The sequence below is a fragment of the Cololabis saira genome, chromosome 3 (genome assembly GCF_033807715.1).
Source record: "Cololabis saira isolate AMF1-May2022 chromosome 3, fColSai1.1, whole genome shotgun sequence".
Taxonomy (NCBI): Eukaryota; Metazoa; Chordata; class Actinopteri; order Beloniformes; family Belonidae; genus Cololabis; species Cololabis saira.
Window position 1 is genome coordinate 19,277,573 of NC_084589.1, and position 12,045 is coordinate 19,289,617.

At 38.3% G+C, this 12,045-nt stretch overlaps 1 protein-coding gene across 2 annotated transcripts; it reads right to left on the bottom strand.

Annotated features, from left to right (window-relative positions):
* Positions 1-2,604: 2,604 nt before the first annotated feature.
* nrsn1 (neurensin 1) lies at positions 2,605-10,811 on the bottom strand. 2 transcript variants are annotated; one of them, XM_061716423.1, is made up of 6 exons: positions 10,711-10,797; positions 6,464-6,571; positions 6,275-6,367; positions 6,039-6,157; positions 5,649-5,836; positions 2,605-5,527 (listed from the first exon to the last, which is right to left on the bottom strand). In XM_061716423.1, exons 2-6 carry the CDS (start codon positions 6,560-6,562, stop codon positions 5,424-5,426), a joined length of 603 nt encoding a protein of 200 aa, XP_061572407.1. In that variant the 5' UTR covers positions 6,563-6,571; positions 10,711-10,797; the 3' UTR covers positions 2,605-5,423. The 2 variants fall into 2 exon arrangements, with proteins under 2 accessions (XP_061572407.1, XP_061572405.1); XM_061716421.1 differs by having other exon boundaries at positions 2,606-5,527; positions 6,464-6,575; positions 10,711-10,811.
* Between the last annotated feature and the right edge of the window lie 1,234 nt (positions 10,812-12,045).

The window sequence follows — 12,045 nt, forward strand, 5'->3', positions numbered from 1 at the left end:
AAATACACAAAAAATACAAAATAAAAACAGTCTGAAAGTCTTGTTGCATTACATATTGTACACTTTCACGATGTCATGCTGAAATACATATCTGATTATTTATCCGTCTGTGACCAGAAAATAAAACTATAACTTTTAAAACAACGTGCTGATGATTCACTAACTTATTTTGTGGGTGTCAAGTTCCATTTAATTTTAATCCAATTGAGATGTATCCAATTTTGGATACTTCTATAGTGTTATACCAGTCCCCTTAATCTAGTTTTCTTAAATATTTTTGGGCAGAGTATTGTAAACATTCAAGCACTGCTTAAACCTCACTCCAGAAATGAGCATCCATGATGTCCTATCTGTAGCAGCACCAATGTTATGTTAAATAAAATAAGTGATACCTATAGACAGGGAAGCCAGAGTGCTTTTGAAGCTTCCTTTTCCTTTACTGTGTGTGGCACCATGTTGCAAACGGGCAGAAAGAGCAGGCCTAGACGCCGGCTGGAACACACCCACCTTAGTTAACCCACACTAACTAATGTAAACTTACGTTCATTCAGATCAAATGTGTCTTGTGAGTTAAAACAAGAACACGAGGAAGTCTGACCATCAATTAGCTTTCGCCAAATGATGGCAGTTGTGCAGCCCCTTTGGTGCTTCCACCCAGCTAGCAACAAGCTCCTTCAGGTGAGCCACGGCAGTTATGTCATAACTAGACTACTGTGAAACAACAGGTGTGCTGGTTTCACAGGTGTCAAACAACCAGACCTGTTGTTTCAAATGTTGTTTAAGTGGCGACATTAGAAATGATGCAGTTTGCAGTCTCTCTGGCATCGTCACACCTGGATCTCAGTGGACAAAGTTAGTCGATCCTAACAGGAAGATGAAGAAGCAGGGACCCAGCTCTGTTCAAAATAGCTAAAGTGATCAAGGCTCATTTTTGGCTTTGGCAGCTGTCAATCAAAAGACTACTGTCGTAATTATGCATACATGTTTTCATAATTTTACATGATGCAGTTAAAAAAACTAAACAAAAAAAAACTTGGAGGTTAACCCTTAACAAATTGACTAAAACACAAAACAATATTTGCAAATCCCTTTAGTAGGAACAGTGAAGGTCAAACTGAGTTCAGTAAGATAAGAAAAGTCTCCAAGGCCACATTGATACTTGTCAAGTTGTACCTCCTAATTCCCTCACTGGCTAGCACTGACATTATTTATTTCACGCTTCAGTACGTTTGCCATTTGTACATAGCCTACCGTATGTCAATCCATCTCTATTTTAAGCAACTGTTCATTCAAAACACATTCGACCTCAGGGACACTGGTTTTTGGGCCATGATGCAGCCTTTTCGCATTTTTACATTTGTGGATGATGCCCCCTATGTTTGTATATACACGTCGTGTATACTTTATGTAGATACCCACACACAGACAATGAAAGACTGTGAAAGTATCCCTTTGCTCTTTTCCTGTCTAATAATTGAAGAACTGTAAAAGCTGAAAACTCAGATGCAATTTTTCTGAAAATTAGAAACAAAACTTTCCTTTATGTATTTTTATTTATTTATTTTTTACCTTTTGGTTGTGAGGTCAACATAAAAAAAGAGTAAATAAATAACTGGAGCCATCCTGCAGTTTAATTACAATAACTGCCATAACAGTGTTTTGCGTTGCAAATAATGTGAAGTGTGTGAGACATTTCTAAAACAGTTGTGGCTTAATTGGTGTAACAGCACATTCACATTCACACCGAAATGTGATCTGACCTATTTCTAAATCCGTTCCCAAGGATAATACTGGTAATACTGGCAATACTTTTGTCTTTTCTTTAATTCAATATTTTTCTTTACTGGCTTGTCATAAATACAGTTGCATGAAGTCACTAACTGCCTCTCCTCGTATCCCTGCAGCTTTAAAATGGGATTTACACCATAACGGTCTGTGAGTCACCACCCATGAGACATGGGGAACATGGGTGATGGGGAGGGTGAGGAAGAAAGAAAGCAAAGCACAAGAGATACACAGAAAAGCAGTCTGGGGCGGGAGCAGTGGTGAGTCACGAGGCCTGAATGGTTGAGATGATGATGCTCCAGATGCTATTTCTGGAGTCAACATCAATTCCATTTTGTCCACAAGCCCCTCACTCTGTATGTGTGGACTACTTAATAACGTCTTAGTGGTCTTGAACAACCCCCTTAATGAGCATAAATATTACAAATTGTAATTACTTCTGGTGGAGCACCACAGAAAATTGGACATTTTCCTTTAATTACACCGGTCTACTTATAAACGTATCAGTAATTTTCTTAGTTCTCCTGAATTATGTGGGGGAAAAAACCCACTCTGTCTGTACCAATATGCTGCTCTAAATATTCTGTATATTTCAGAACCATAATATCTTAGTAAGGCTAAAACCTATATCTGCAGATACAAAAGCTTTTAACAGGGTTAGTGTCATTTGACACCATTTAAACCATAAAGTGTATGATGGCACAACAGAAAAACAGACAACTTGGCTTTCTCTTTCCATTGATAGAATTGTTTAGTGTACAGTATTATCTACAATGAACAGAGCATACAAGTATGCAGCATGTTGTGAAGTTGAATATGTTCTCCTTTTCTCATTCAGTACTGATAATTAAGCACATCATTATTTACAGAAAACTTTTTATTTCTTTTTTTATTTCTTTAATTTGAGCTCCTCTCCATTGGCTCTCTGCTGAATCCAGGTGAAACCTTAAAACCGTTCTCTTCACATCTGAAAGGGTTAGGCAGGACTCACATATTCATGAATATATTCTCACGTTCTCAGTAGCTTTAAGTGGGACTTCGACTGTGCCAACCATTTAAATCACCTGACTGATGGTACGTGTGATCTTGTGAGGTAAATCTAGCCCCCTGTTTCGTGTCTCAGCAAAGCACTGGATGTAAATTTTACTCTAAGAACTTTTCACAGTCAAGCACTTTGAAGTCAGGTACAGTTGTGGTCGCCAGAACATCATTAAATAGAGCGAGAATCTCTTCTCTCGTGGGACCAGGTCCTAATTTGGTTTCAAAAGACAGAAAACCCAACCCACATTTAAGATTAGGCTCTAAATGTCCCATTTTGACAAAGCTTGTCTTTAGGATATGAGGACTTGAACAATATTGGCTTCATCACTCACATTCAGCCATTAAGACATTGATAACTAGCAACACTAGTAACACTGCTGTGTTAAAGTGTCACAGAAACTCTATCATTTTACTACATGCTACAACTCCTTGAAAAGTGAAAACTGGTGAGGGTTTAACTGGACTATAATAGGCAGTTGGTACTTGTAGTAGGTCTCTTTTTATCCCATCAAAAGACAGTTTAGAGGTCTCTTCCTGTAAAAAGAGATATTTCCCAATTAAATTAAACAGCATTTTTATTTAGGTTTTCTGTTGTTATTATGTAAACAAAACTGAAATGAGCTGAAATAAAATGAAATGCAAAAACAACAACATTTTCATACTTATTTGAGCTGCGAATATATCCTTTTTATTGTGTTCTTTGAAAAATAGACATACTGTATATGGTCACTGATATACAGTATTTCTGCCTAATCCAACAAGTGCAGTATTTCTATCGATGGGAGAATTCACTGATACATTAAGATGAAGTAAGATCATGAGGAAATGAGAATGAAAAGATTCAGAGCGGAAAAGATGTTCAATATGGCTTTGAAACCGCAATGCATCCTGGATTAGCAGGAAATCATAAATCAGCACATTCAACTAAATGGAGCATTCATCCACAACAGTTTGTCTAATTCTTCATTTAGCTATTTTTTTTTTTTCACTTGGGCCCAATTGGTTTAAAATGACATAATTTAATGATTCCTAATTCAAGTAGAAAGACAAGAAAATGAAGGTTGCAGGAATGATGTTAAAAGGTCAACTTACATGAAGCTCTGTAGTCAGGACAGCAATTTGCCTCCTGCAGCCGTTTACTGATCATACCTGTTCTAGACCTGCAACATTTATGCAAACCAAGATGCTTGCGGCTTGATCGTACTTAAAAATGTCTATAATAAAATTGTTCTAACCAAGTACAGTACACTATTTTATGTTGCATTTATGCACAAATGATCAATTATATGAACAAAAAGAGAAGATTAAGAAAAAATAAGCACAACTTAAAATGGCAGAATCACAGAAATATATTCATAGCATATGTGTAGACTCGTCATTTTGAAAAGCAGCAAAACATGACCACTAACACCTTATTGTGCTTGTATGTTAGTTATTGTAAGCTAGCCTAACCTGAAATAAATTAAATGAAACCTTCTGTGTCTACAGATTTTTCTCAGATACAGCAGGAAGCAAATCCTGCCATAAATGCTTTAACTATGATATATTTCATCAGTTCACTTGTATTTCACGCTATTCTGGTCAGTGAGAGCACCTACAGAATGTCTTATAACGTTTTGTGAGCGAGAGCAGGAAGGATGTCATTAAGCATCTCTGAATCATGACGACCATTAGCGCCGTCAAGAACACTTCTGCTGCTCATCAGAGAGCTGGGCGTGTTCTCATCAGCCGCCTCTTATGCAACCCGTCTGCCCTGACATCTGACTCTCTTGTTCCATCTTGCTTTTTCAAAGTGGCACCCTATGGTGACAGGTAGCTAACAAGTGCTCGATTCAGAGTGCTGCAAAATGCCTCAGGTACAGAAACATTTGCGTGTTAATCTTTGCATTGGCCACAGGGAGAAAAATAGACAATGGCAGGGACCGTGTAGGGAAGTAAATGTGTACAAAACTAATAATATTCTTTAATACAACAGATAGTCAGATGAATCCCTTATTGCAGCAAACCATGTGTTAAAACTGCACTGAAAATAAGCATTTATAAGCTATGATGCTATTGCAATACTCTTTATCTGTTGATTCCCAGCTGTCATGGTCAGTCTTTGGATGAACTCCCAGAGCTGCTTTGATTTAGAGGTAAAGAGTCCTCAGATACAAACGCTGAAGCCCCGATTTTCACCACAGACAGAAAATCATTGTGTTCAATATTAGTTTTGATCACATCTGAGACTATGGCCTAATTACTCATAACTTTAGATAAGGAAGTAACACGTTCCACTCTCATAAAATGTGAATTCACCTGAAAAGAAAAAGTCCATTGGAAAATCTTGTGTTTTTAAGTGGATACTGTCTTCTAATTTGCTTCTGTTTTTAGTTTTCTCTTACACTGTCTGTGGTGCTGACAATAAACCCTTGTTCAGTTGCTTTTAGTCATTAAAATCAAGCTTGAATGTCAAACATGTTGAATGAATATAAGGACCCAATACTGTCAGTCATGTAAGCTGACCTTTCAAAAAAAGTGCTCACAAAGATCCACACACACCCACACATTCACACGCGGTCTGCACACTCATCGATCTTCTTTCCTGTGGACACCGATCAGGTCTCTGATTTTGTGGCCCCCGGTTGGATGTTCTGCACTTTGGAAAGAGTGACGGGGACCTTTCCCTCTCCAGGGGTTGCTGTTCTCATTATTGGTGAACCTGTGGTGTAAGAAGGGTGTTCACAATTCAAACATGACAACATTGTCACAGCTTTGCAAATTGGATTTGAACCATCATTTAAGTACGTGTAAAGTCAGAAAAATGGAAGATGCCACATTACCAACTGTTGCATGCAGATCTGCCAGCCGCTCCTTAAACTTCTGCTGCAGATACAGTTCCTCTTTGGAGTAGCTCTTGGCAAAGGCAGAGAGCAGAAGACCGACCGCCATGGAGGTGCCGCCCACACAGAAGAGCACAGCGCCGGTCAGCTTACACACATCCAGGGCACGGTTGAAACTGACGGCGTGGCTGTTCAGAAAATACATAATTGAAAAGACAGCTAGAGTTTAATTCCTGTGCCTTCCAGTACTGTTATGTTTTCTTTTGTACAGTTTTACAACTTTAATTCTCAATAGAACTCTAGCTTGCATTTTTGTTCCAGTTCACTCGAACACATTTAAGAGCTAACAGATTAAAAAGAAAGAACAAATTGAGGCTTCTGTTGTGATACCTGTCAACAAAGAGGAGGTCATCTTCACCAAACGCTTCTATCCTGGCTGGAGTTGCATATCCCACCACGAGGACAATGAGGCCTGCAAACAAGATCAGGGTTCCAAACGCGAGACAGACCTGTATTGTGGGAGACAAATGATGTGCATCTGAATGATGTGAATCTACAGATGCTTTAGGGAAGCCAAGTGTGGTTTTAGTTGCAGCTGATCTCTTGCATGCAATCGTAAAAATTACCTTCCAGAGTAAAGAGCTCCACCTTCCAGGCGATCTCTGAATCTGAAAATCTTCATCACGCTCCCAGATAGAACCCGTGCATTCCTCGTAAAACTGCGAGAAAGAGGTGCATATGTACAGTTTATGTATAGCTGTGTATATGTACACACATACACTGTTGTAGATGTGCCTGAGAACACACACTGTTACCTGGTGTAGGTAAGATCGAACTCCATACTGCTGGTATTTCCCACCGGCCTGAGCTTGCTCACCATAGTCTGACCCACAGATCTCTGAGCATGAAGTCATCCTTCACACCTGTCTAGTCGGGAACACATGCATGATTTCATTTATTACGTGAATGCATACATGCACACTCGCTACGAAAAACCACGCACGCAGTTAGTCGACAAACTCCGTCTAGTTTCCAGCTGCGCATAAACACATTACATGCTGCATTCAAACACACAAACATGCACTGTACCCTCACACATACTGCCAAGTTATGTAACATAGTGCTGAAAGCATGGCTGCCTCAGTACATTGAGATTAATGATGCATCCTCCTTTTCCTCTGTTGTGAAACAATTTGGAACACCTTCATTTTTACATTCAGCATTGTTTCAGGCGACTAAAAATACTCCATGCAAGTCATCACATCTAGGCCATTATTACCAAAATACATCATGGGTGTGTGTATGTTTAATCATGGAAACAAAGTTCATGCTTATAAATCTCTGTAGCCCCACCCAGGACTACTTTTGGAAAGACATTTTCATATTAGGGTATTGTGTTTACATCAAGTTTTCGTATACAAATGTCACCTCTGAAATCATGGCCACTGTGCAAGATGCACGACTGCCTGCTGTGCTGTGTGTTACAAGTAATGCATTATATATGCTACGTTCCACTGTGTTGGCTTTGAAAATTAAACACATGACCTATGATGGCTTTGTTATCTTTGTGACTTTCAAGATGGCGCCTTGGACGCTTGCCACGGTGTTTCGCTCTCTCTGCTACTTTAGTGTTGCTTTAGTGTTGCAGCCATGCTTTCAGCAGTGAGCGAAAATAAGCGAGTCAAGTTGCCTGTCTTGTTTGAGCTGACTTGGCCAAATAAACCTGATTCTGATTCTGATCTTATAAGATAAGTAATAGGCAGATTAACTATTGTTTCTTGCCAACTTCAAAATTGTCGTTTGTGGTTAAATTGTTAATGTGGAATTGTGTTTGTTGCTTGTTCTGCATATTTCATGGAGTTTTCAACCTGAGCTGAAACTTTGACGGCAACTATTTACTGTAAATGAATCCCTGCAGGTTGATATATAAAGCTTTGTGTTTTCTAATTCACTGTTTGTGGGTTTGTGGTGCAGCTCAGAAAAAAACATTGATGTTCCTGTGATGGTTGCTCCAAACAACAGGTATGATGTACATTTGGAGTCCCAAAATAAAATGTCATAATTATACACGGACCACCTTATTTTGACGAAATCTAAGATGACTTAGAATCAGAGCTGTCTGGGAGATTTGCGAGGCCCTGTGCGAAATGGCTGGGGGGGAATTTTTGGGGTTTTTCGGGTCGGATCGGGTGTCTATATGCACAATTTTAACTCTCCAATTATCAAAATACTGGATACCTTTCCCTGCCTCATCATCATCTCTTGCCTCGACGCGGGGCCCCGCGGCTGCTTGAGACCCGGTCGGATTGGTGATTTTTGTAACAAATTTATCAAACAAGCCTTTCAGAGAGGCATTAAACTCTTCCATTTTCTTTAGTTTTTTTCTTTTTTCATCCCCTGATGGAGATTTCCTGAATCTGTCTCGTTCTCTCGACATTGTGTGACAGTTTGTTACACAATCCACCCGTCTGGATCAGAGCACCTTGTGTCTGCGCTTGGTCTGACGCAGTCGTATTGAACAACACGCGCAGCTGCGCAGAGACATCAATCAGCAAGCACATCATTGCACATATATTTATTGATATGCACAGACTAATACACATTGAGGTCTGTAATGGAACGTGACTGTTGATATTTATAAGGGAAAGAAGGAAAAAAAAAAAAAAAAAAAAACGCCCATAGCGCGAGGCCCTTGGGTCACACGGTTCGCACACCCCTTGCGGCGGCCCTGCTTAGAATATAACTAGACTATTATTAGGGGTATATCAGTAAAGAATAGTATAATCAAAAATATATATATATTTTTTTGGCTTCATGATTGGATTTAATGGCTACTTCCTTATCGATCATTCTCAGCCATTAAATACATGTTGTTGTTGTTGTTGGCTAGCTTAGCCTGTTTTGATTATATGATCTAATGTGAAATAAATAGATTTGAAAACTGAAATAAATTACAGTTGGTTGTGCTGTGCCATTTAAGGACCACTAAAAAATGTAATGAAAATAAAAATGACAGCTAACTATTACAAACAACAGATCCATTTTTTAAGCGTGCACATGTAACAGCACACTGTTAAAAGCATCAGTATTTGATGTGTTGAGTTCTGTAAATAGAAAGATGTTTCATTATGACTTTTCTTCATATTTTTCAGTTTCTATGAAGCAGTTTCCTCAGAGAGAAATCACAAAATTCAGATGAAAAAGTCAAATAAAGAAAGTCAAGGGAATTGTTGCAGAGTTCACCTTGAAACAAAACCTTGTGGCTCAACAGCTCTCCTGGTTCATTAAAAATATTATTTTTGTAAATTCAATAGTTTTACTATAAAGTCAAAGAAAGCAAGCCTGCTTGAGCACTCCTTGTAACAGGCTGATATCCAATACCCTCAACAGGCACCATATCCGAGTAACAGTCACCATTTTGAGAACATAGAGAAGTAAATAACACTAAAGTATATTCATTGATGCAAGGTCCAGCTCAATTTCCTGCTGAAACCTTGTCCTTGTTATCTGATTGTGCTTGCTGATGTTTGGATCTTAAAGAGGATATATATTGTTCAAAGTCTTCAGTCAAAATATGCACACATTTATAAATAGACCAATTTAAAACATAAATGCACAAGGTGTGTGAGAACTGCCGGTACTGAAGCCAGGAACATAATGTGCTTGTGATTATTGACATGGAACATTAAGATGAGGTGCACTGTCCCCGGGTGCCTTGTGCTAATCATGTTAATGCTTAATTTGTCTACTGAGGACACTGGTGTCATGTGCGAGACAGCCTTGTGCATAAGTGAAAAAACACCACAGACAACAGGAAAAATGCAACTTCCAGAGTTTTATATCCTGCATAAATGGAGATCTGTGTATCAGCGGTAGTTAAACTAAAACAATGGAGAATAATAAAACTGTGAAAATGGTAGGATGGACCCACAGCTGGCAGATATACTTACTTTACATGAAGATAAGGTTAAAATCCTCTCTCTCTCTCTCTCTCTCTCTCTCTCTCTCTCTCTCTCTCTCTCTCTCTCTCTATATATATATATATATATATATATATATATATATATATATATATATATATATATATATATATATATATAAAATACTGTTATTTAGCAGTGTGAGTACAGTATGCGAGTGATTAGTGAATGGGGGTAGGAGTCAGGACTAAATAAGTTTAGACTTCTTACTCCTTTTTGCACATGTAAATTAAGATAAAGTATGACATTCTTTGTTTTGTTGTTTTGTTTTCTTATCTTCTCTTGAATTGTTGTTTTTTACATGTACAAATCAAATCAAATCAAAAATCAAATCAAAATCATGTGAGAAGTGAGAAGTGTGAAGCTGAAACAGAATTTAATCTTTTGATTTAAAGACACTTGTTTCATCTCAGAAAATATTCACCAAAAAAGAGATAAAACACCAGAATGGATCTATGTGACAATATAATATTTTCAAAATTTCAATTTGTGATCCAATGACCGCTGAAGCTGAAGCTGGAGCTGGGGGATGCTGATGCTGAGCGCCATTGCCGTCATCCTGCCCTCAGCGGGCAGGAAAACACACACACGTAATGTGTGACGCCAGTCTGAAAACAGCACCACCCCCTCCCCGCCGTGAGCTGCAGACGCGCTCTTCAATTCAACTTAGAAAGGTGAACTTTGCATCGATGTGGGTCGATCAATGTCAGACAGAAACATCCGAGGTAAACGCAGAGATGCCCCAGACACGCAGGGACATCCGCGGCCACGGTCACGGGCGAAGTTTCACTTCATCTGACTGGAATGAAACAACGCCCGGAATAAAAAAAAAAACACTTGCAAATTAAAACTGGACTAATTGAATCAATTTCAAGACAAAACGAAGTTCACTTGAAATGTATTGCACATGTGGACGCCGTTCTTCCGAATGTGAGATTTGATGTGCAAAGGTGACACCATTGACCGCCTCTTCGGTTCTCCTCAAGCTGTCAGTACAAGGCATCGATAAAACTCCCATCTACTAAAATAATCCGCACCAATTATGCATAAATGACAAAAATAAAATTAAAAATCTAATTTACCTGACATCTAGCAGCTCGGAGGGAGATCACTCGCTGCCGTTTCCTCAGCCGGGTCCCATCACTCGACACTCACCTCTCTCTCCCTCGCATCCCATCTATGATTCAGATTCTCACGGTCCTTACTGCGCAGGCGCGCCATCCATGACAACATATGATTCATCTGCGAGTATAAATAACCAGGCGGGAGGATGAGCAGATAACCTTAATGAATGAACAGATAGATAGATAGATAGATAGATAGATAGATAGATAGATAGATAGATAGATAGATAGATAGATAGATAGATAGATAGATAGATAGATAGATAGATAGATAGATAGATAGATAGATAGATAGATAGATAGATAGATAGATAGATAGATAGATAGATAGATAGATAGATAGATAGATAGATAGATAGATAGATAGATAGATAGATAGATAGTGTTTCTTATATTAATGACATTTCCCTTTGATTTTGTTTAATGACTGTTTATTTATATTCTTTTTTGTTGTTTTGTGTAATTCTTTTTTTATGTATGCTCGAAATAAAGATTTCAATCAATCAGTCAAATGAATAGCAAAGTAGACATTTAGTCAATCATCACAAAAGTGAATATTGATGGAAAACACGTCACATTACAGGATTCCAATCACATTCCAAACTATTTTCTGCCAGTGACGTTCGCTGTTAGTCAACATCTCTGCTCCCCTCAAAGAAAGTGTGAGTCAAGGAGAAGTCAAAAAACAAACGTCAAGACCCAAATACAGCATCCCTGTTTAACAGCTGAATGAAAATGAGATTCCTGTTAAAACAGTGATTTTGACCAGTAACTAATTAGCACTTTAAAGGAAACTTAACATTTATTGTTTCAATTTTCAGAATTGAAAGAAAGAAAGTCCCAAGAAATAATTTTGGCCGCCCCTCATGCTCATTTCCATCATCCAGACCTTTTTGTTGCAACTTATGAGTTTTCTAGTTGTTATTTTGGGAAATTTCCCCCATTTCTCCCAATAGAATATGTCTCCTCTGAACTCTTGGGCTGTGTTGTATGTACATATTGAGGAAGTAATTGGTGAATTTGTCAGACCAATATTTTCATCTTTTCTCATCCCCGGTGAACTGACATTTGTGTCTAGAATTCTTTGGTTTATAACTGAAACTAATCATCTCTTCATACTTCATCCTACTAGCTACATCACAGTCATAAAGAATAATAACAGTTCAAATGTAAAATGTTAAATTATATGCAAATGAAGTACTAACTGTTTCAATTAGTCTTCATACATTTGTTCTTATATCCTGCCTGTTATTGCAGCGCTCTCCCTGATTTTATTGGGCCCTTTGAAAAGTT

What these genes read in the sequence shown, in the direction of transcription:
- nrsn1 (XM_061716423.1), bottom strand. Translation starts at nt 6,562, where the DNA reads ATGACTTCATGCTCAGAGATCTGTGGGTCAGACTATGGTGAGCAAGCT. An exon ending in TTCGATCTTACCTACACCAG is followed by an intron (nt 6,368 to 6,463) that starts GTAACAGTGTGT and finishes TCTTTCTCGCAG; the next exon opens with TTTTACGAGGAATGCACGGG. An exon ending in AGATCTGCATGCAACAGTTG is followed by an intron (nt 5,528 to 5,648) that starts GTAATGTGGCAT and finishes CTTACACCACAG; the next exon opens with GTTCACCAATAATGAGAACA.